At 40.3% G+C, this 25259-nt stretch overlaps 1 protein-coding gene across 13 annotated transcripts in view; it reads right to left on the reverse strand.

Moving 5' to 3' along the window:
- DST (dystonin) overlaps positions 1-25259 on the reverse strand; it is a 314486-nt gene that overhangs the window by 187583 nt on the left and 101644 nt on the right. For 8 of the 13 annotated variants that reach the window (XM_030037882.2, XM_030037880.2, XM_030037881.2 and 5 more), the window contains 3 exons: positions 24160-24221; positions 4606-4695; positions 1630-1707 (listed from right to left, as the gene is read on the reverse strand). In XM_030037882.2, coding sequence (XP_029893742.1) covers positions 1630-1707; positions 4606-4695; positions 24160-24221 — 230 coding nt within the window. Of the gene's footprint in view, positions 1-1629; positions 1708-3975; positions 4075-4605; positions 4696-24159; positions 24222-25259 lie in introns of all 13 variants that reach the window. The other 5 variants (XM_041128914.1, XM_030037878.2, XM_030037877.2 and 2 more) reach the window with 1 other exon arrangement.

The raw sequence follows: 25259 nt of genomic DNA on the forward strand, positions 1-25259 counted from the left end.
GGAAAAAAAACCAAAAAAACCCAAACCAACCAAAAACGCGCTCTTGGGAAGAAAGAGAGCGTATTCCACAGTTCAAAAAAAGAAATTAAAAACAAATCCAAATGTTTTCCTCCCACTGCATTACAAAAACTGTTTGTGTTTGGCAATACTTTACAGTATAGTCAAATATGCCTTCTCTTTGGTTTTTTTTCTTTGTTTTTTTTTCCAAGTCATGCTTCAAAATTATCAATATATAGGATCTCTCTGCCTTACAATCACAATAAAGCATTGTATTTGGAGGCTATACAGCCAACCTGAGCAAGCTGCCTCATAAATACTGTTTAGAAACACCTACGAGGGGGCTGAAACTTTAATCAAATGCAAGTCCCGCTGGCAACTTGCTAAGAAGACCAAAGGCCTACAAGCTTTTTGTACAGTAGGGTACAGCCAGCTTCACGAAACTGCGAGGCTAAAGAGAGCACAGAAATCTTGAGATCACAATCAACAGCTGCATGATGGAGACTTGCAGTTCCCAATGACACGTGCACATTCACAAACATGAGGATGACCTGATCCTCCATCTCCTGTGTTTTAATATGATGGTCTGTCATGCATAAATAAGGCACGGTGCAGTACAAGTCCAGAGGTTTCGCTGCATAAAAACGCTGCTGTGACTGTCAAGTAGCCATTCATTTACTTTGTACTGTTATTTGATCAATGGCTCACTTAGGTTAACAGGAAAAGTTAGCTTTGAACTCAGCAAAACAGGATTGAGTTCTCAGTGCACACTTCACTCAGTGACCTGAAAGATGGTTTGCAATTTCACTCAAAATACAAAAAGACATTTGTTTTTATAACCAAACTAAGTATCTCTCTATGGTTTCCTACCTCATATTTTTTCAAACCTCTTGAGTAGCAAATAAAATAAATTAAAAAAAATCAACCAATCAGAAAGCAGATTTCCAGCGTCAACTCATTTAGAAGGGATGGATAGGGAGGTACAGTTTTACCTTCCATCCATGTTTTGGGCATTTTTTAATATTACCATTTTGCAAAAGGAGAAAGCAAGAATCCTGTAAGTGTTTAAAAGAAATTTAAAAGTGGAAAGAAACTCACAGCAGCAGAAAAGCACCCAGCTGTGTGGGTTTCAATTCTTTGGCTTAAAGGAGATACAGGTGAAATTAAGCCTGAATCCTCCACAGGCCCGGTGACTCTGCTGCCTTACTAGGGCACCAGTTTTGCTTTCACCAGGATCAAATATAATCAAAACAAGGAACTCCCACACAATGTTCTAATTTCTCTGAATCTGCATTTTGCACTAAATACTAGATTGTGAACAAAACCGTGTATCAGCTAGTGTGTGGGCAGCATGAAAGATAGCTAAATCTACCAAAAGCAGCTCCTGAGGATCTTACCCATAATTTTCTCCTCTTTAACAACATATACCACATGGAGTGTGTTCATGTTATTGCTCAGAGAAGGGTGGTGTAAAGTTACCTTTACCACATCTCAAGCACAAGATCAAGCCAGGCCTACACTAACAGCTGTTATACAACATGCATAAAAGACCAAGCAGGACATATTTTTTTATTTATTAGCTACAGGTGACAAAACTTTCATTAACATTTTTTATTAAGATTTTCACCATACCTGGCGTTTTTTCAAATAGTCAAGTGCAATTTGAACGTTCTGCAGTCTGTGAAAACGCATCCGACCTTTTTCTCGGGGCTAAAATTGGAAAACAATAGTTGTGAGATTTTCTTGTCAGACAAAAGAACAAACAGTCTGATTTAAAAGATATCATGTAAAACATTTGAAGCACCACTGTTTTAATGAAACCAATACCTTTGCTGGAAAAGTGTGCTTTAACAATTTTTTTTTTTTTTTTTTTTAAACTGTGGTTGAAATTTTTTAGCACAGTGGATGGCAAGAGAGATCAGTGGTCCCAAACTGCAACTTTGATCCCTGCAAGCTGATAGCTGTTTCCCTGTAAAGTACTACTAAGGCCAAGAGGGCTAAAAATGGCCCTACATGAATCTACCTACAGAAACTAAACTGCAATATATTATTATAAAAGATTTACAGTATATTAAGCAAATCAAAATACAAGTAACATCATGGACTTTATGTTGCTCTGGTAAACTCTGTGATAGAAAAGCTTACCTCTGTATGCAACTTTATGATTTACTGTTGTTTTTTTACGGTATGACTGCATAATCATCATGATATCAATACATATTTATTTAAAGCATCTAATAAAGATAATACCTTCCTCCAAACAGAATAATATAACATATATACAGCCCTAGAGTGTCAGATTAAACTCTTGATTTGGGTAGAACATTATAAAGTGTGAAAACACCTAACAAGTCAATCTTCTCAAAGCAAAGGCAAAACTAGCAAGAAGAAACTGTAAAATAAGCATGAGTGGTGTGTTAATGGAAACATGGCAAAACTGCATGCAGTTAGTGTAAAATCACCAAGAAGAAGAATCACACAGAAAAAGCATACTTTACTTAGCTGTCACAGATCAGCAATGGGAAAGCAGTTAAATTTATATCATCATCATCATATCCAAATCTTTCTATTCTTCTTCCTTATTTCAGATTTTTCACAAACTTTGACAGCAATAAACTGGAGCGCACTATAATTGCTAGGGATCAGCCATGAATATGAATATTTCCTTACACAGTCACTGCGAAACACACAGATACAAGCCCAAGCCTTCCTCAACTGCCTTTTTTTTTCCCCCTGCGGAGTATCAGATGCTTGCCAAAAGGAAACATGGGAATATGGAGTTGAATAAGAAGCATAAACTAAAACACAAAGAATTTCAATTTCCATTATAGAACCTTCAAATTAGCCCCTTTTTTCACACCAATAGCCCAGGATCAAGCCCTGCAGCCCTTGCTACTGAGTAGCTTCCCTGGATGGAACGAAGGACTGCAAACCTGGAACTTAGTTTTCCATAACAAAGAGAATATAATAAATCCCAAACTATATATTTAGGTATAGCATCTCAGAGGGGAAATATTTTTTCCAATGTACAACTAAAATGCGGTGGTTTGAGTTATGTTATGCCCCAGAAAAAAAGCACACAAATTCCACTGAAATCACAACTGCAGCACAACACACAGGGAGCAAAGGCGGCACTCGGGCCCTACAACAGCAAGTTGCTTTAGCAAACGCTAATGATGCAAGGTCTACAAAGACATGATACAGCTCACTTGGACTAACAAGCACTCAGCATTTTACACTTTGTAAGTAGATATTTCCCTTCTGGATGGTTAAAATACAGTGAAATAATAATTCAGCATTTGTTGCAAGAAAGATAAAACCCGCAAACAATCCATGTACTTGGAAGCCACTACACAGAGCTGTCACTTAACTTCTACTTTGACTATCTGCTTTTGTAAAAATAACTATTACATTTGATAAATTCTAACAAATAGATCTGCGCATCTGAATTACGTCATTTCAAAATATTATCCAGTATTGCCAAATACACTGTGGGTGCAGTAGACTGGTGCTTCTAATTAAGACAAATCAAATTTTTGCTACTGACTTCACTAAGGAGAGACTTCAAGCCTTTGTCTAAATTACTTGTATATGGGCAATACTGTTTGCAAGTAAAAAAAAAATAAAATCTTGGTTTAATTGAATTATGGTACTTTCTTATTTATTATTAAAACAGATTATTTTATAACATCTTGATAATGTTGTCCAGTACACATTTGCGCCATGGTTTTGTACAGTTTAACAAAAGAAAACAAATAGAAATCTTGAACATTTGCATTTTAGCTGTTCGCAGAAAGGCTGAACAAAAATTTGTCTTTACCGTACCTCCATCATAAACATACGTATCCTGGTTTACCAAGGTGAGTTCTTTTGTCCTTTCTACAGCACACTACTGCAGCACACAGAACTAAGAATTTACGTTAGCAGACACCACACTTCAAACACTACATTAGTACAGTTATGGGGGTCGGCACCTACCCCCTTATCCTCATCCTCCACATCCTCATGCTGTTCATTTGCGCATGCTTCTGTTGAACTCACCAACCGTAAAGTCTTCAAAAAATCTCGCTCTCTTGGCTAATGAATATAACAGACAGGAGACAGGACAGCAAAAACACAAGACAGACCACAAATGAAAAGAAGAGCATGAAAAGAAGAACATAATGAAGAGAACAAATACCAAGCAAGGGAAGTAATGCTCACAAAGAAAGGAAATGACACCTGAGGAGTGTGTTAGACAATTTCAGGGACATTTTATCCTTGCTATTTGTAAGTTACTCCCTTTAATATGAAGAGATATTAAGCATCCTATACTTGTTAAAAGAAAAATTGTAAAGAAAAGGGAAGAACAGAAGAAATAGCGCATTACCCTATTAAGAAAGGAAGCCTCACTGACCACTAGAAATGAAGAGAACAGATTGCATTCCCCCACAGAACTCACGACGGAATATTTTACCAACAGAAAAACAACTTGTGTCTTTGGTATTAAGTCACAGATTATGGAAAATATCAAAGAAACCTCCAGCAGTTCATATGCAAAGAGTTGACAAACAGAGCAAATGTATATATAACAAACTGGAACAACTGCATTCTGATCTAAAAGCTTACCAAGGTGTCTCCAGAAAGGACTTCTAAAAGTGAGATCAAGTTATGTCCATCTCTTAGGTCTTCATATAGGTCATTCACATGCTTTCGAACCTGAACAGATAAACACAAAAATTAAATATAAGATCCCCATTTATACCTGAGAATTCACACTCATATTAACACGTATCTTTTAATATACAGATAAACCTCAGATGCACCTCAGTGTGGCTTTTCCAATTTGTTCACTTTCATGACAAATTTACAAACCCAAATTAATTGTAACAGATAAAATTCATTTCTATCTCTGCACTCAGACAGTTCATTCACATTTTATTTCATTTTACTGAAAAGGAAAAGAAAAGTAGTATGAAGTTATGGGTAATGAATGCATATAGCAATGACAAAATCAGTATCTGACAATTTAAATGATAACCAATACCAGATACCCACCTATTTTGACCTAAATAATGACTACCAACAGACAACACTAGCTAGATCCAATGAACTGTAAAAAAACAGACAGAGCTAAATCCTGTCTTGACATATGTATTATCCTCAGCATGTCAGTTTACTGTAGTCAGGCCCAAAGTTAACACCCTTTCTGGCCTTAAACTTATGACTAATCAAAGCATACTATCCACCAGTTAACAACATGTTTTGTCACCTCAGCTTTCTCAGTACTTAGTGAGTTTTCCCAATGGCTCACGCATCTACCTTACAAAACATACCAAAGAAATAAGACATTAGGTTGATCTAGTGAAGCCAAGGACATGCACAGCCCTTCCCACCAGCCATGCCGGCGGCAGAGGCTAATGCTCCCTACAGCTCAGCAGCAACACCAGCAGTCACCAACCCAACAATCCCCTCCTGTGGTGCCCCTAATAGATGGTCAGCCTTTGCCAGCTGACCTCATTCAACTAAATGGTGTTAAGAAGGGCTGATAACCAGCAGACCCTATGAGGCCAACCACGAGCAAGGGTGCAGATGTAACGAGAAGAGACAGCCAAAAGACCTAACTTTTCTGACAGGCACAACAAAGCTGGGAGATCTCTGTCCACAGGCCAACTTCTTGTTTCTTAGCATTAGCTTAAATATAACTTTATCTGAAATTTCTTTAACAATTTCAGCCAGCTACTCTTTAAACGTGAAACAAAGGATCTCATTTCTCAGAAGCAGAGATTTTTGACACTGCCAACAGGACAGAGGTTGAGGGCTTTCCAGCTACAATTTAATGTTGGGTCTCTGGCATTCCCATTAGGGCACCAGATCAGAAACTTCCTAAGCTTACAGAGGATAAAATACAACATCAGAAATTTCTTCTAAAGTTATCACCTCTGCTAGAGATGAACTGTACTGATCTATGGGACACTCCTCTGACTACCAACATTTCTGTGTGTATGATGAGGGCAGCAGGAATCGACCCAGATCTTTGACTTTATACAACAGCTCTGTTTACGTGACTTCCAGTGGAATTTCTAGATCCATCCTGTTGAATAAATAACTGTCTCCATACTGGTGATTAGCTTCATAAATGCTTTTTAGTTCAGGTTTTCTTACTTCAACTTTTAAACATGAAACTACCCTGCAATATGTTTTCACAAAGACCGTCACCTTAATTGAGAATAATATCAGAGCATATTTATGCTCGTGCTGAAGACTAGCCAGAACAAGTCATACAGAAGACTGTTCCATAAGGAATTCCAACTGATATTTTCCAAAACTTTTATACAGACTCTGCTTATAGGTCAAGTTATATAGCAGTACTCTTATACATATACATAGCTTCACACATACACATGCATACACACACAAAAAAAAATTAATTTTAGTTGCGATTTAAAAAAAAATAATCCTGTAAGCAATTAATTTAAAAAGATTTCCAAGACAAAAATTCTCTGGTAATGTTGAAGTACTGTCAAGCTGAACAAAGAAACAGAACAGATGTTCTCTTACTACATCTGTGGTGAAAAGAAAGAAAAGGGAAGCCGTGTAGATATCATTAAAATCCCTGATATGAAATTTGATTATCCTAAATGCTTAAAAGATGGAAAGCACAAGGATCTAATTTTTAACCCAAACCAACTGTGACTTTTTATTTTTCTATTCAAATAACTATGCCAAACGGAGTACTAAACTCTTTCCGACAAAAGTAGGCAAGTTTTCTCTACAATAAAAACCTGACAGAGGGTTCCCCGCTCCTCCCTGCCCTGCCAGGCAGGACCGGTCACTCTCCACTTCCCTTAGGAAAGCAGAAGCCCAAGCCAGAATAGATCCACAGCACAGGCTGGTGGCCAGAGGCACGGGAGGACATCAGATCAAGGACAAAGGAAGGGGGTGTACATCTAAAAGACACTGCACCAGCACAGCTGAAGAAGTATCTGTGCGGCACAATGCCCGTGCTCTTTTCAATATAGAACTCATGGGAGTTGCCCAGGATGCAGGTATCTGAATTGTGGGACGAGAAAATACTACCATCTCTACTCTGTCTGCTTTTATTTTCCATTAGATGCAGGATAATTTTGTTACCCTGCTGGCCTGTCTCTCACAACACACATTTGGTGACCTTCTGTTTGGTTTTTTTATACTCTGAGGTTTCCAAAGTATTACAGACAACTCTCTTCCCCAACTTATCTTTCTAGAAATCACAGATGCTTCAGAGATTAACTCATACTGTGTATGAAGAAAATGGCATAGAGCTGTCAAAACAGGAATATGAGCAGTACGCCTTAGACATCTGTCTTAGTTCTGCCATTGGTTGACAATTACTGTGAGGATTAATTATTTAGGACATACTACGTTGGTATGCTGGTACAGGACAATATCATAAAGAATTTCTTCCGATACTCTGAGCAGCAGATGTGCACCTAAAAAGATGGATCTGGTCAACTGATGTGCAGCAAGCACGTTCACTCAAAGCAGCAGATCACTTTTTTTAAAAGGAGCATCTTGTGCTTCTCAAAAGATCCCACACTGCCACTTGAGGAAAACCTTGCAAAATCATCTCTCTTTAAGTATCACTTGGGCAAGTCTTGTCTCTCAACATATATAATGAATTCTTAGATCTTTAAACTTACAAGAAACAAATATTACTATTTCATTGCTGTTTTGCTGCCACATTCAGCCTCCTTCAGAACGCGTAGTACCACAAGTAGTAGATGCAGATAGGGGTCTCTGGATGGATCTGTGGGATCTGCTGAGCCCCATGGCATTTCATAACAGTTCTTGTGGCTTTTCAATAAAATCACAGAATTGTCAGCCCTACACTTTGCAAGGTCCATGTGCAAAGTAGATAACATGCTGCCTCGGGCAACTTTTTGCAATATACCCACATGAGTGTGGCAGATTTGATAATTTGGGTATGAGAAGAGATTCTTTAAGGAAGACGTGGGAGGTAGTGAGTGGCTGAGGAGCAACTGACAAAAACAAGAGAAGCAAAATGGCTTTAACAGTCAAAAGGAGACAGGGAAAATTTAAGGCACTGTTTCAGAAGTGATTCATCTTCTGGCACATTTGTGCTTCTATGATGTTTGTGGTAAGAAAAGCTCCATTTCCCTCGGTAAGAGCATGAGACATTTCCATATCATACTTTCCCAGTAAGCTTAAGCTTTGCAGTCTAGTGCCTTCAGGAACCTGCACTACCACTAGTAAAAAACAGCTTTTAAAACTGTAGCAGTCACAGAGGTGCGATCTTGCCCCTGGACCCCGGCATGTTAGGCACTTGACAAACGAACATCATGAAGGTGGCTGCCGCTTCCAAAGTCTAACACCCCGCATAAATCGCATAGCTTTATCCTACTGTTCAGCTAACACATCTGGTTGTCCTTACAATCAAGTTGCTATAGGTTCCAACCTCATGTAGTGTTCTGCTGCTGCAGTTAAAGACGCTGGCTTGGCTTCCTCCTCTGTGGGCTGGCATCGCAGCAAATCTGTCAGCACTGCCTTCAGCCTGCCTGGTTCTCGTTTCCACTGACAGAGAACGAAGGCATGATTCAGCTGCCTGAGCACGCATCTATAGGGCTGGTTTATGTTTAGGGGGTATGCCACTTAGCCTCCACCTGCTTCTCCAGAAGCATTAAGGTTTGCCTAAGTCCTGCTGGCCAGTCCCCCACAGATGTCTGGCCTTAAACATCCCTTAAACATCTCATCAGGGAACTGAATTCGCACATAGTGATCTCCATTTTTGCCATGGGTGACAGCAGAGTACAAGCCACCTTCCATAGCAAGCCTGTTTCTTACAGTTTTTCTTGATATTATTAGTTGTGTTGTACTGATACTGGAACAAAATCTATAGTTTTACACAATAAAACCACAGGCTGCTGATGCTTGTATGGGTAAAAGGGGAAGGACTGTCCCTCTTCTGCTTCTGCAAGCAAAAGCAGCTTGGTCTTGAAAAGGATGGACAGAAGATGCACAGGTTGGAGTACAGTAGGAAGCTCGCTCACTCTAACGCTGCCACACCTCTACTTTTTATTAGGGCCTGTTGTGATAGGCCAAGGGGTAATGGTTTTAGACTAAAAGTGGGTAGATTTAGACTAGAGGTAAGGAAGAAATTTTTTACAGTGAGGTTATACTGGAACAGGTCACCCAGAGAGGTGGTAGATGCCACGTCCCTAGAAACATTCAAGGTCAGGTTGGATGGGGCTCTTCCAATCCCAACTATTCTATGATGATTCTATGAAAACACAGAAGCGTCACACCCTTCTTATTCAGAAGTAAATGTGGCAGGAAGATAGGGTTGTGGCCTTTTCTGTGTATACAGTGGGTGCACACCCAGCATACATGTAGAGAGACCTCACAGACATTCACGTTAGGGCACAGCGTGTTCCAGGCCAGCACCCTAAAATGCAAGGGATGATGTTCTTGACTGAAATAGTGCAGGAAGGAGCGGCAACAAACATTAATGTGCTGCAGAATCTAGAGTCAAGGCGAAAGAGAGTATATAATCACATCAGGCAGGAATAACTAAAAGTAACTCCCATATACCAGAGGCCACCAGGAACTCCCTGAGGGAGGTAAGGCAACCACTGTGGCCCTTGCAGACTGCAGGGCTTGGAAACAAGGCAGAGTTTTGTGCTCACACACTTGCAAAATTATCCATTTTTACAGGGTGAGGAAAGCAGACTATTGTAATCAAGTATCTTTCTTAAAACATCAGAAGTCTCCTTATCTATAATTAAGCTGAACTGATCATTACGAGAACATGCCAAATTAGACATTTTCTTACAGCTTCCAGAACAGGCAAAATTAGAATAAAATCTGAATCACAAACATTTTGAAAAACTGAAGTTCAGCTGACAAGCCTTTATAAAATCATTGTCATCCACAGGCATTATCAAGAACTATAATATTACAGATCCAACAGAGGCTTTTCAGACCACATAGACTGGGAAAGTCTTTTCAATTGCCACTCTCCTTGCTTCTGGAAGCAAAGTTAATTAAATGCCCGGCCCAGACAAAGTATTACTGCTTTTCCAAAGAAAAATGGCATAAGGCTCAAAACTTAGAACTGTAAGGGGTATGTTTGGGAAGAAAGGGTCAACCCTTAATTACCACTGAGGTCACTAGTAAGTCCAAACGACAGCTGGCACAAGGCCACTGCGAGTTTCACAATAAACTTCAAATTTATTCTTTAAGAATCTGATTCAATGCCTGTGGAAACAAGATCTGTTAAGACTCCCATTCACTTCAGCTAGAGTAAAACGCTTTTCTCTGAGGTAATAGACACAGACAGTTAAGAGCTCCTATAATTACACTGTTCCACAGAAAATGCCATCAGTCTTCAGGCTGCTGAAAAACTGCTGTGGCCACTGCATGAGACCCTGACATCTGATGAGTTTCCCTAATGTTTCAGCTTCCTAAAAATGTACTTAAGCTCATTTTTAAAGGACAAACTGTATTAAAAGCGCTTCTTATGAAGAAACCGTTTTTTGTAAGTTTTGAAAATTTATGTTTTAGTCCTTTGAAAATTAAGGAATCATAGTGGCAGTTCTAACTGCATGGTAACAAATAAAACTATGCCATGAATAAAGAATAAAAAAATCTCTCATTCAAAAAGTTGTATTTATGTATAAAAATAAAGGTTTACTATGCTAACACATGCAGCATGATTTATGAGAAACACTCTAAAATTCTGAACAGGTTGTAACAAGATCCATGCAGCATGTAATTGTCAAAATATCAGATTTGTCAAAATATTCCCACATGACTGATCGGCCAAGCCAGGCTGCTTCTTCAAACGTCTTCAAGACTACTTATTTTGCTCTGCAGACTTCTTAGATTCCCCCATGTAAAGCATGTGAGTGTTGCTCGATATGCCACAGGGCCACTCCACCTCGGGTAATTTCCATTCCAACTGGCTGCTTAGCTCAGTGAGGCGCTGAGCTGCGGTCCATGGCCAACCTGATGTCACGCCAAGAGAACAGGGAGCCAAATCAGTTACATGCATATTGACAACCTCCCCTGAGTCTCTCAAGTTCTTTAATCTCCTTACTGTAAACCCAAAATTTATTTCTCAGGCAAAAAAAAAAAACTCCAAATACAGACCCTGGACACGATCCTTGCTTTGTACTGAATCCTATAATAAACTTCACCCATTCTGTTAAAAATAAACAAACATACAAGTTCTGGAAGAATTTAATCACTGGGTAACCCTGCGACAGTGACCTCTGGGCACTGCTTTCCCCAGGGGCTGGGTGCAGAGTGCTGGGCTGCAGATGGTGCTGTTCCCTCGCCTCCGCATGGGCACACATGCTCCAGAGCTGGACACCCACAGCCCAGGACACACCAAGGTGCTCCCCCAGCGCAAGAGCACGGGCCCGCAGCCAGGGCTGGTGGCGAGATGGCACGAGGGGAAAAACTCGTGCCCAGTCTCTTCTGTGCACCTGTTAGCTTGCAAGCAAAGTCTGGCAAATACAGTTTTAGGCCCAGTGGTCCAAAACTCACTTTCACTCTTTTCTTTTGCTCGACAGTCTGATAATCTACTCCGCAGGAAACATTTCTTGCAGTTCACTGAAAAGAAATAGTTCTTTATTTCATACTCGGGAGTAATTTTCTAGCTGTATGACTTTGTTCCTGGAAGTTAATTCTCCTAAATAGCAGACACAGCTAATACTACTCCATTTCATAAAATCCTTTCATGATTTCAAATACTTTTACTAAGTCACATTTAAACAGGTCTCCTATACAAAGTGAGTTCAACACCGCTGATCTTTCTTTATAACAAATGTTTTCTAACTGAAGATTCATCCTTGATTGCATCCTTGGATTCATCCTTCGCTTTCTCATCTGGCCAATGCTCTACATGAGAACTTTGTGATTTGAACACCCTTTGTGTGTTCCACCCCTCCAAAGCCCTGTCCTTGTATCTTAAAGCTTAGGTCAGTCACTTTTTTTTTTTTTTTTTTTTTTTTTTTACGTTAACCTTCACATTTCTTCCACACAACTCGATCATCCAATTAATCCATTGCTTTTGCATACTCTATTTTGCCTTTTGCCCCCAGCCTTCAATTATTTCACGTCTCTGGATAACTCTTAATAATCATAAAAAAGACACTTGCGTGGCTTTAAGGTAAATATATTGTTGCTTAATTTAAAAAAAAAAAAAAAAAAAAAATCAGACCATTGCTAAATCTCGTCCTTACATTTTTCTTCTTATCTTCCTGTACTTGGTTTCATGAAATGCATTCCAATATTCTCCTAATCCCCAAATCAGCGAGTATGCAAGCAGGTGCACAATCTTACGTATATATCAAACAGTAGGACAAACATGCACGATTCCTTTTCTAGATTTCAGTAGTTGTGTGATACCTGAAACACCTTTACTATACAGAACAAGTTTAACCAAATGTCCTAAATGTCAAAAAATCCTTCTTTCCGCATCCTACGGAAAAATAAATCTTGTCTCCATTCCAGCTCACACATCTCAAAACTTTTTGAAGAATGGGCTGAAAGGTTCTCTCCAACCAACACTGGTCCTGCCACTCAGAATACATCCACAGGACCCATTCTGCTTATTCATCACCATTATCACAGCACTACCCTCACTGTGTTTAATACTTGCACAAACTTGGTCAGCTGCTTGTAACGTTGCATACTGGGATCAGCAAACCCATCTGAGTGGAGCCCATGTTACGTAGATTCACAAGCTCAGCAGAAATGGGTATCTACTAACATAAAACGGACATCTACTCCATTATTGCTACAATTTAAAATCCTAAAACATTAAAGTTACAGAGATGTCCAGCCAGCTTTAGTATCTACTTCACCAAATTAACCTTCATTCTGTGGACAGCTCTCAGTGAGCAGGAGGGACAGATGCCACATGTTAGCATATGCCATGCGAGGTCCCATGTGACTACACACATGCTTCCAGCCCTTTAACACTTCTTGCATCAGCTGTGATTTTAACACACAGCACGTCCATCTCTCCTCCCTCTTTTGTACCTCAGTAACCCTTTATGATTTTTCCTCAATGCTGTACTCTTTGTTCATATGTTTTTGTGTATAAGACTGAAGATATTTATACATCTTAGAAAAACAACAACAAAAAAGCACACATTATAAACCCCTCTCTACACCTCTATCACATTTTTTAGCTGTTAGGAGATACAGCCTCAGCACATATTACTGACAATAACTGAAGTGTGACTCACAACCTGCTTAAAGCCTCACTTGTGACATTTATTCTACCTCCTTTTAAAAATATTTTACTTACAAAGGCATAAATATAGATTAATGAAAAACACAAAGCTAACACCACTAAGCTTCACTTTACACGGCAGCCCACTGTTAAGAGGGCATTCTCACTGGAACTGTAGGATTGATGCTGATTGAAATCACTACATTAATGAAAATACAAGCTTTGGTAAAGAATTTGGCAGTCATCAGCTCTAAGACTCAAAAGTTGAATATTATTTTGCCAGAGAAGGGCTGGGCCTTACTAGGCTGTCACAGAATAATACAACTGTAAGGCTAAAAAGGACTGAACAGATCACCTCACCCGACCCAGTGCAGTGGAACAGATTGAGTTTGGCTAGAACATGCCAGAGAAGCTTCTCTAATTTATTCTTGAAAATTCAAATGAAGGAAATTTAGTATTTAATACATATACTTCAATATTTTACTATGCTTACCTGCTTTTCGGAGAGGGGGATTTTTCCTTGCTAATCTTCAAACTAAACCTTCTTCTGTAAACTAAACTGAATTTTTTGTTGTCCCTCCCCTTAGAGCCTGACTTCAGAAAACACTTGTTCACCAGCCTCTGCATAACCACCTTTTACCTACTAAGGACACGTTATCATGTCTCCCTTCAGTCTTCTCTGTTTCAGACTAAACAAACTCAAATTATCACAACCTGTCCTTGATCTTCCAGGAAAACTTATCTTCTTACTGCTTTATTACAGACAGCCACAAACCTCTTGTCATCGCAAAGATCAGGAGTTGCGCAGCCAAGCGGAGTTTCACAACCGTATGCCCACAAGCACACTTGTGCATCTAAGAGAAGGCAGAACTACAAGCTGTCTCCTTGTCTCCTAAGCAGTGTGCTGGCCCACAGGCAGGGTGCTGAGCTCATCTGCAGTTCCTGGAGCTCCCTGGGCATAAGCCAATGCAGCCCAGTGCAGGTGATGGACCCTGTAAGATTCATGGCAGAGCAAGGGTGGGACTTGTTGCTGACAACATGACAAAAGGCCTGAGCCAAAGTACAGCTGCAGCATTAGAGAAACAGGGCTATCACTACAAGGATGAAGTGATAGAGCTTGAATCCTCACTTGAGGATGTGGCGCAGCAAGGGCTGCAGGCACTTGGATGCCATCTCTGAGTGGGAGATGGATCCTTGCTCATGCGTGTAGCCTCCCAGAGCCAGATGCTGCTGCTGCAGCACCTGATGGCAGCCATGACAGCAGAAACAACCAATGGCATTGGCTCTTCCTAGTGCCTGTGCTAGCTGCAGTTGCAGCTGTTACTGATGGCATTATCCAAGCAAACCATACCTGGGATCCTTTTGTTCAAACTTTGTGACAGTAATCTGCTAATGAAACTATATGTGGTAGCATGTCAAAAAATGTAGATGCACCAGGTACACTGCTTCCCCTTTGTCCACCTGCCTTCAGAGACCAGTTGTTCCACTGTCTTCCCAGGGAGAGAAATTACCCTGCGAGGTCTGTAACTTCCCATTCTTTTCCTCTGCTTGGGAGAGGTACTACGCTTACTATAACTGCAGACTCCTAGGAGTCCCCCATCCTCTCTGAATACTTAAATAGAATGATAGAATGCTATAAATCACTTCAGTTAGTTCCTAACTATTGGGTGAAAGCACATAACTGATCTGAATATTCTTCGGTCTGCTCTACCCTTATCTGAATTTCACCCTGTTGTGGTTTAAGCCCAGCCAGTAACAAAGCACCACGCAGCCGCTCGCTCACTCCCCCTGGCCCCGATGGGATGAGGAGAAAATATAAAGGCAGGCTTGTGGGTCAAGATAAGGACAGGGAGGGATCGCTCACCACATATGGTCATGGGCTCAAGTTGGGGAAGAAACAAAATTAATTTAATTTACTACCAATCAAATCAAAACAAGGATAATGAGAAGTAAAACCAAACCTTGGAACACCTTCCCCCCACCTCTCCCTCCTTCCCAGCTCAACCCCCACTCCCCGTTTTCTCTCCGTCCTCCCCCCAGTGGCGCAGGGGGACGGGGAATGGGGGTTGGGGTCAGTTCCTCACACCTTGTCTCTGCCGCTCCTTCCTCCTCAGGGGGAGGACTCCTCACTCGTCCCCTGCTCCACCGTGGGGTCCCTCCCACGGGAGACAGTCCTCCACAAACTTCTCCAATGTGAGTCATTTCCGTGGGCTGCAGCTCCTCACAAACTTCCCTGGCATGGGTCCTTTCCGCGGGCCAATCTTCAGTCACAAACTGCTCCAGCGCGGGCTTTCCCATGGAGTCACGGCTGTCTTCAGGAGCCTCCACTCCCCCGCTCCCCTCCATGGGCTGGGGGGGACAGCCTGCCGTCTGGTCTCCCCACGGGCTGCGGGGGCATCCCCTCCTCCCCCGCTCCTCCTCCCCTCCTTCCTCACTCCCCTCGTATCCGCACAGGGGTTCCTCTCCCATCCCGATCCCCCCACTCACTGCAGGTTCCCCTTCTCAAGGCTGTTCTCCCAGAGGCGCTACCGCCGTCGCTGACGGGCTCGGCCTGGGCCAGCGGCGGGTCCGACTCGGAGCCGGGGAAGCTTCTGGCAGCTTCTCACAGGAGCCGGCCCTGCGGCCCATCCCCGCTACCAAAAAGCCCACACCACACAAACCCAAAACACACCCTCATCTTACTAAAATGTGTTTCACCAAGTCAGTATTCTGTAGACTGAAGAAGCCAGAGCAATTCAGACTTTTCTACACCATTCAACGCTATTTCTCATTTTTTTTCCTTGGTAATGCATCCATACTTCTCCTTTCTTCTTCATATTCTGACATAATTACAGAACCCTTCTCCAGTGGCCTTTTATGTCACACTGTAACTCCCTCTGGACCTTTTACTTGTCTGATTTTACCCCACCATGCGTTACTAACTCCTTTAAACAAATCTTTAGTCCTGCTACCCTTATTTCCACTTCTTGTATGGCTCCTTTGTATTTCACACATCTCTTAAAAGCAACAGTATATTCTATATGATGTCTCCTATCTGTCCTGCCTGTCTGCAGCCTGCCTTTGTGCCTCCAACACAAATGCCTTTAATGACTGCCAGCTCTCGTGCATTCCTCCCTCTCCTGGATTACTTCCCCAGGAGACCCTTCCTATAGCTTTCCCCAGTTCTGCTGCTTAGAAGTTCATTGTCCTCTTCTTACTTCTCACTTCTCTCTTTGCTTTGAAAGGTGAGCCTGGGATTTTGCAATCACTTTCTGTTAAGCTACCTTCCCTTTTTAAATTTTGAAGTAGTCCCTTCCAATCAGTCCAGACCTAAATAACTAGCAGCTTTGTGAGCAACTTTCTGAACCTGACAGGCTGAAGGTCTCCCTGGCTGGGACCTCTCTCACAAGACACATGTCCACACCGGAGGCAGCCACGCCAACTCCTGCAGGAGGCAGGGAACAGAAAAGCAAGTGTGCCCTGACCTAGTTTGCACATCCCATGGGGATGAGCTGAGCTGTGCCACAAAAATGCCTCTTTCTTGCATAGGCTACTGAGGGCACCTTTGTTAGGTGTTCAAACGCAGACCTCCGTATCTGCTACTCCTGTCAGTTATGAGGAGAAATGATTTTCCCTGTTGCTACACAGTCCTGTCCTTCTGATGCTAGTTAGTGACCAAAAATTTACCATTGACTTCCTTGTTCCAGTTCAATGCCTTGAATCGACAGCAACCATGGTCACCCTTTGTTCCATTTTATCTTTGGCCAGAGACACGCCACAGTGTTTCAGTTATACAGTGCACCCAGTTTTCTTCACCCTTCATGCTTCCAACTTGCCCTCACCTTTCCAGACCTGTACTATGTACTGCCAAACATAACTTATCAGGAATGAGTTGTTTAAAGTATGCAAATGTAATGCTAATAACATCAAACTCAACCAATAAATCTGGCTTTCACAGCTTAAAACTACAGGGATACACTAACTCTGACCAAAGGCAATACACTCTACACCTGCCCAAAGCAGGTAAGACATAAGGTTGGTAGATATCACATTACTGCGATTAAAGTCAAGGTACTCTAGGTAGAGAAGGATTTTAAACATTATGTTACTATCTTTAAATTTCCCTGTTCAAAGCACCATAAATGCCTTTAACAGATAACACATGCTTCTTTATAGGAAAAACATGTTTTTTCTGATGCCTTCTTAGGTCCTCATGCAGTCACACATCTACGTTACCTCAGGGCAAGCCTAGCTTTCCAAATTACATGAAATACTGCTGCAGAACAAAACATTTAGGTAATGTTTACGACTGAATGTTTGAAGTTGCTCACTGTCTGGAGTCCACATACTGGGACACATACTACTCCCACTGAAGCCAATTGCACAGTTACACTGGCCCCATGGGAGCTAGATCAAGCCACAGTATTTCTAAACCGATATATAAATGATTATTAAATACGGATACATCAAAAGTATATAGATAAAAAATAATTCCATGCATAATTTAACAATTAATTAAAAAGACAACACTTAATTGCAAATGGTAGAATTTTATCTCTTGCTATCTCTAAGGCATAAATAATATTAAATAAAATCTATGCTGAGACCTAATTGCAAACAACGAACCCACAAAACCAGAATGAATTAATATATTAATATATTAGTCTATCATAGGAAACATTGATTCTAGTGGTTCTATTTCATCACAGAGTAATCTCATAATAGACTTAATTCTCCTTATACTCATTCTTTCATATATGAGCACCTATATAAAACAATTAAAAAAAACCACAATAAAAGGGATCATAAAAGCATACAATCAACTGGTTCAATAGTGCTGCATGCCATAAAAATATCGATGCACTCACAAGCTATCGTATATTTCACGCATATTTAATTTACTGTTTTCAATCATTCTCTTTCCTGCTGCCAGGTAGTCACGAAGTCTGAACGCATAAAAGAGGATCAAATAAACTTGAAATCTGTGGCACAGTTTTTATTGACTTGGATTTATTTATTTATTTGCTCGCAGAGATATTTTTGTGATGCAGTTTATTATTAGCCTTTAAAACCTTGTACAATTTCCACTTCTTTTTCAGCTTTAGCTTCTGGCATTCTGTCACTACTTTTCCTCGCATCTCCTGGTTACTGTCCTCCCTCATCTAAACTTTGATTAAACACCAAAAAAGTCCTGAGTTTACTTGCCAATCTGCTTTGCAAACGGCTCTAGATAATACTAAGCAGGTGAAAGATGTTGTGCGGTTTACCTCCAAGTGGAAGATTTTTGAAAAATTTGTACACAATGCAATGTGAATTAACTATAATTGTGCTTATTTCCAGGGATAATAACAAAATCAAATACTTCATTACACCATTCACTGGTGATCATCTTCAAGAGTTATTTTTCTTTATTTTTCAGAACGAGCATATCTCAAAAAAAAAAAATACTTCAAGACCTTTTAGAATAGTCTTGAACACACAACAGCAAAAATATTAGGAGAAAAGCTGAAATATTCTTCTGTCTACCAAGCAGACAATAAGTCTTGCTGAACAACTGAAAAACAAAATAGAGGGGGAAATACTAATGCTTCAGCTACACCCAATGCCCAAAGCAAGCTGCATGCCGTGTTGGAAGTGGGATTTTACAGTATTTGCTCCCAACACAGTTTGCAGCAGCTGTCAGAATTACCTAGGAGAAATACATAGAAGACTCATTTAGATGCACTAGCACAGCCAGCAATCTTCGTCTTATTTTCCTTACACAGGGGAAAGAAACCCCCAAACCATGCTTCTTCCAAGTATGTTTCAAAAATGAAAGAGATGAGACTTTTTTTTTAAAGTCACTACTGTTAGACTAACACCAGGTGCCTCATCCCTTAAAATAAATATAAATGTAGAGTAAAAAGTGTTCATTTCTAAAGAGGAGGTGGGGAATTTTAAGTGACAGATTAACTGCATGGCTAAAAAGAAGACACTGCAGAGTAGTGCTATCTAAAAGGATAACCACTAGTGTCAGTAAAGTGCCAACTTTCAGCAAGGGAATAACTGTGCTGTATCAGGAACAGTCCCTCCGCCATTAAAAGCATACCTGAACATTTCACGAACTAATTGACCTAAGTGGCCATTTGCAAACCATGTGCTGCCTGAAGGACGTACAGAAATCAATAACTTCAGGTTTCTATTCTGAATTATTCATTCAGTCTTTGCATAACAAAAAGCTGTGCACTCTCTCACAAATGCACTATCACTGTAAACATGGAGCTTTAAAACAATAGTTTTAAAAGCATTTTGTCCTGCTACTTATAAAAGCCTTCTTGCTCATAAGACCTTTAAAAGTAACTTTTGGAGCAACTAATGACTATGCAGGGATACTGCCCATTGCTCCCATCACCAGAGCGTTTCTCCTGAGGTCTGGCCAGTCAAGGGCCCCAAGCCAACCCGTCCTGCGGGGGGCACTGGGCTGCGGAGCTCCCTGCCAGTGCCGTGGGCATGACACCCCAAGGTCCCATATCGCTGCTAGAAGATCAGTTAAAAGGCTCTCTACAACATTTTCTTCCATGAAAAAGAAACATTTTCCCTTGGAGGGAAGACACGTGGGTGTTAACTGTATTTTCCCATCAGAGCACTCATCTAGCCAGTCTGTGGTGGTTGCCTTGCCTTTAGTCCTATGTACTGTACATCCTAATTTCTCATAAAGAAACTTCAAGTATTTCAAAATATCCCATTTCATCTGTCAAGACTACGTCTGGCACTACAAAAATATTTTTAAATTGGTTTGAGAAAGGAACTGAACAACAATGAAGAATTTGTCTGCTTTTACTCCTTTTTCATCAGCAGCTTTCTTTTATTTTCCAACTTTATCTCATCCTCTCCCTGTATTTCACACTTTTCTCATTCTTTCCTTAGGTTTTGGGGGTTGGGATTCAATGGGGTGTCAGGAAGAATTTCTGGGCTTTCATGGAAATTGGATTTCTCTTTGGATGCTTTAGGACCATGCGAACACTACACTAGAATGAAACCCTTTTGTTCCACAAATTTACCAGTTCTTGTTATGTCAAGGATTACTTACTGCTGTAGCAAGTACTAGAATTTAACATCCTATTTTGATAGCAGTAAAGTGAAACAGTTGCTGGAAGCAGAGGCAGGTTTAGGGAAGTTAAGAGAAGAGATCTCTACCCTACTGCCATGCTACGGTGGCATGTGAATTTCTCCCTGGAAGCTCATATCACAGCAGCAGGCGAGTCTAAAGTCTAATATCTCACCTCTCCAGCATATGTCAACAAGAAGTAAAAGATAACGTTTAAACTGGAGCCTCACCATCAGACATTAAACAGTAGCCTTAGCAAGTGCAATGCTCTACTCAGTCCTCAGAAAATCTATTATCAATTCAGAAGAAAAACTTCAGCATTTAAAAAATGTAGTGACAGTCCACTTGATCTTAAACTGTGGAATTCAAAGAGAACTTAGACAGTTGAATTTTGCAAATAACACATTATGTACCTGTCTCTCAAACTATGTGTCTCAATATCATTTGCAGGAAGTATTTCTGCAATGACTATGTTTCTCGTTTAGCAAAGTACACAAATACATGCTTAACTAGTCAACTGAACTGACAAAGGACCAATCTTACAAACTATTTTATATAGTACACACTTACATGCTTTGAATCCAGTGCAACTAAAGATGGGCAATGGAAGGCAGAAGGGTAAATATTTCTCAGCCATCTTGTTGTTTGTGGTTACTCAGCGAACCCCGTAAGTATAGAATTTAATCAGAAGAATGACAGTAGGCTTCCATGCCATCCCCCAACAAATGATGGTAACCCATAAAAGCATCATGCTGCTGACCTAGAAAAAACTCTTTTGAATATACTGCTATAAAGGGATAAAAGGCTGGTACTTTCCCAAGGACTGCAGCAGAATAGGAGATTAATTAAAATGAGCAAGGAAAGAACTAAACAAGCAGGGGAAAAGTAAAAAGAGACAAGAAGAGAAAAGAAACACAGAAAAAACAGAGAAAACTAAAAAAGGAACATGGGACAGAGAAAAGAAAGAGGGGAAAGAGAAAGTAAAGAACAAATAGGATGGAAAAAAGATGAAAGAAAAATGCAATCCATCCCTGGTGCCCATAGCAGGGTCCTGTCCACATGCACGGTCTGGTGTTTTCCATGATCTCTCATAATTTCCACAATCACCTTCATCCTTTCTGCTTCTTGTTGAACCCTACACAGTGACAGATAAAGCACATTGACCTCCTTTTTCAGTCAGCAGAGCGAAAGCACTTCCAGGATGCAATCCATCTCCCCCTAAGGTAGATGCCTTGGGGGTAGATATCTAGAAGGGTCTGTTCTCTCTGCTACCTAAAAGAGAAGTTTGGTAACTAGCTCAGATAAAGCTATTTAGATGCTTGAAATAAGCTGCTTCCCACCTTTTTTTTGTCTGCAACAAGCTATTGACAGTGAATAGGCAAATACAGGTTGCATGTATTTTGTATTAAATCCAAGGTAGCTGAAAACTAGGACTCAAGGTCAACTTAATGCATAGACCAGGACAGGTCTAGTGACTCTGCTAGAAATGCACTCATTTACAGTGCTACTTTTTCTATATTCCCTCCATTATATAGTATTTTCTAAATATGCCCTTGTGTCTTGAGAGAGCATTTGAAGGATTGATTTTAATTTCCATGCAACTCACTGTTCTAGAAACAGTGCTCTAAGAACAGAAATCTGACAACTGTATCACCAACTGCTTTCAAACTGAGTATTTCCAAAAGATAAAGTGGAGTTGCTACATAAATTCCAAGTTAATGGAAGAGCTATAGTCAAACTGTATTTGTGTAAGTTATCGATCCTTAACTTGAATTCTAAAGTGAGCAATCTGAGATAAAAAAAATCAACGCCAGCAGCACACACACACATCTATATATCTACCTATACAAACACTCACACTGAGAACTATTTGAAGATGAAGGCCTAAAGCCATTGACCTTGGCAAGCAAGTCAAAAGGATTTAGTGTGAACTCTTTACCCCGATTTCCTTACAGGTTTAGAGCCTAAATCTTTTTTAAGCTACTCCCAAGAAGCTGACAATACGGCAACAATGACTGTGCATGTTTTAGAAGTGTGTAAAATAATGGTGTATAGAAATATAATTTTCAATACACTGCTCTTCTGTAAAAACAGGCATCATTTTTAACTTGTATTAAAGGATTGCTCTCCAAAAAGCTTCAGATAGGCTTTTCCACATCCCACAGAAAATTAAAATTGCATCTTTAATACATAAAAAGATTAATAGCCTCTACAAACATGGTAACAACTACCCTCAATTAGAAGAAGAAATGCCTGACTGTTAATTTGGAGATTGCATTTTGCTGCCAGCATACTGGCAATCTTCCTGTATGTTTTGGTTTTTTTTTCTTCAAATCTAATTTGTCTGAAATACTGGACAATGGATACATTTCTTACATTATAAATATGAGGTAAAAAAACAGAAAGGGAAGGCTGCAGGTCTGCAGCCTCTTGTCTTTTCTCATTAGCAAGTAGAAGACTTCTGCAAGGATATGAGGCCACTCAGGTATTTCAGGATTACAGTGAGGAGGCATCTGCATAGAAGGGGTATTTGGAGCAGCTGTTTCTACACAGCATGATTCCTTTGGGTCTAGCAAATCCACAAAGGAAAGCCTATCGGTATGAGCAGTATTAAAACCTGTTCTGCAACTCACCCAGCCCACAGAAAGGTTATGTGCTGCACAGAGGCTGATGTCAGGACCACTCCTGATGGCTCAGTCATGGTGGGAAGGACCAAAAGACCACTCTGGAAGAGAGGTCTCTTGCTAAAGACAAAATTGGGACCAACTTCACATCCAGGCCTGGTTAGCTCCCTACATCACACCATTTCCAAGAGCTACACAGGTTTCAAATTTTTGAAAGATGTGAAACTAGAATTCTACATCTTCTAAAGGTTTGAGGAGTCAAAAAAAAAAAAAAAAAGTTGATTTTAAACTTCCCTGAATAAATTATGTTCTGCTTCAGTGTCCAGTATTTCTCAACTACCCACAAGAGCAGCCGTAAGAAGTAGAGAGATAATTATGTTGCCCCCTAAAAAAAAGTATTTTTATCTAAATATGAATACAAGCAGATCTTTCCAACACTGTCTGAGCATTATACTCATTAATTAAATCTCAACTGGCTGTTTGCAGATACATTTTTATTTGATGTGACTTTTACATGAATTCAACCTCTAGGAGGAAAAAAAAAAATAAAAAAAAAATCAAAGCAAGTTATGTTAAGTAATTATACAATCTGTTTCTCCAGAGAAATGTCTGGGCTAGACAGTTGGCGCTGAAACAGCAGATTAAATTTAGAACTGAAGGGCCATGCAGTGAAGGTGAACTCACGGCTTTTAGTTCTCTGTTGACTAAAAGCCGTACACGTTGTTAAAATGATGTGCTCTGTCCCTGTGGCAAAGTTCACTGCTATTCAAAAGAAAGATATTGAAAAGTGACTTTTGTCCCTAGAAAGCCTCTATTTCTAATCCATGAGCAGCATACTGATGCCACGGGATGATCTAGAGCTCTCCTTCTCAAGGTCACTTCTCTGTCCTCAACATAGTACTTAAAAAAAAAAAAATTTTTTTTCATTTCCCTTAGCTGTGGTACTACAGCCATGGCACTAATGCCAGAAAAGCGTCAAGCTTTGTAGAAAGAAATCATGTCCCTTATACTTTGACTCACTTTAATTTCAAATCCAAGTATTCAAATAGATCACCTTGGGATATCACACAGCAGCATTTCAACTCCCCCATGACTCCTCAAAGACAAAGTACATGCATAAATCTCACAATTTAAGATCTTCCTTATTATGTGTAACACAGCTGCATCCTGAAATCAAACATTTAGTAAAAGACACAATCACTGCTGTAGTAATCAGTCATCCAGACATCACAGAAATATGAACTGACCTTCATGAGATGCTGATTTATCCATTTTGTGAAGGTCTTCTTTTGTACTTTGTCCCGCTCATCTGGAAGTAAAAAGGAAAAAGCAAAGGGTTTAACAGCTCTACAAATGATGCAGAAGTTGTTTTGGTTTTGTTTTTTTTTTTGGTTTTTTTTTTATGGAGAGCTTTATAAAATTAGCATTCTAATAAACTTTAAAAACAGAATAGCCTGTAAAAGCTCTAAAATGTCTAATCAACATAATAACAAGCAAATGTTTTTGCAGTACATCACAGCATGTCATGAAAAAGTTTCTTGAGCAGAAGCTCCAGGTGAGTTCCTCCAGGGCGACAGCCCTGCTGGTACGACAGCAGCACTACTAACAAAAATATAACTTCCTAGGAGAAGCTGACTGTTCCCTAAAGTGTACTAAAAAGGTCAAGGCTAACTTTTAAGGGCTATAAATACTACTTATAGCCCCCCAAATCCAATTAATTATTAAAGTATTTAGCAACTGAAAATCTCTTACTATATGAAAGTTAGCTTTTTTAATCACAATACTTTTTGACTAGAGTATCCCCCTTGTTCCAACGTGCAAGGAAGAGCTACAGCTTCAGTCAGACAAAGGACTCTCTTTCTTTTAATCCTCTATAAAATAAACAGGGATGTCCACTAACTCAGATATGGGACCCGACCACTGCCCGCAGTTTGCTCCCTGGCGTGGGAGTTAGCTCAATGATCACCCACAAAATATTGAGAAGAAACAATAGAAGCAACAGACTCAGGGTAAGAAAGCATCCCACTTATGAATGGGAAGTATATACATGTATTCCACCGAGCCACGTTAGAGAAGCATTAACTGCCACTCCAGCGCACGAGTTCAGTTATCTCCACAAACCTATCTACGGTCACTAGCCAGTACAACTGCTACAGAGCCCATTCACAGTCTCAGAGCTCCCCGGAGCTGGAGTTGCGGTGCATTAGGACTAGGACCATCTGTGCAAGCCTAAAATGGCAAGATCCCTTAAGACCCCGTACAACAAAACTGCAGCTGTTTCATTGACTCAGGCTCTTTGTAGTGTGGCTGAGAATGAGCAATGAGGTCAGGTAGCAAAACAAGACCC

This window comes from Aquila chrysaetos, chromosome 15 (assembly GCF_900496995.4).
Source record: "Aquila chrysaetos chrysaetos chromosome 15, bAquChr1.4, whole genome shotgun sequence".
Taxonomy (NCBI): Eukaryota; Metazoa; Chordata; class Aves; order Accipitriformes; family Accipitridae; genus Aquila; species Aquila chrysaetos.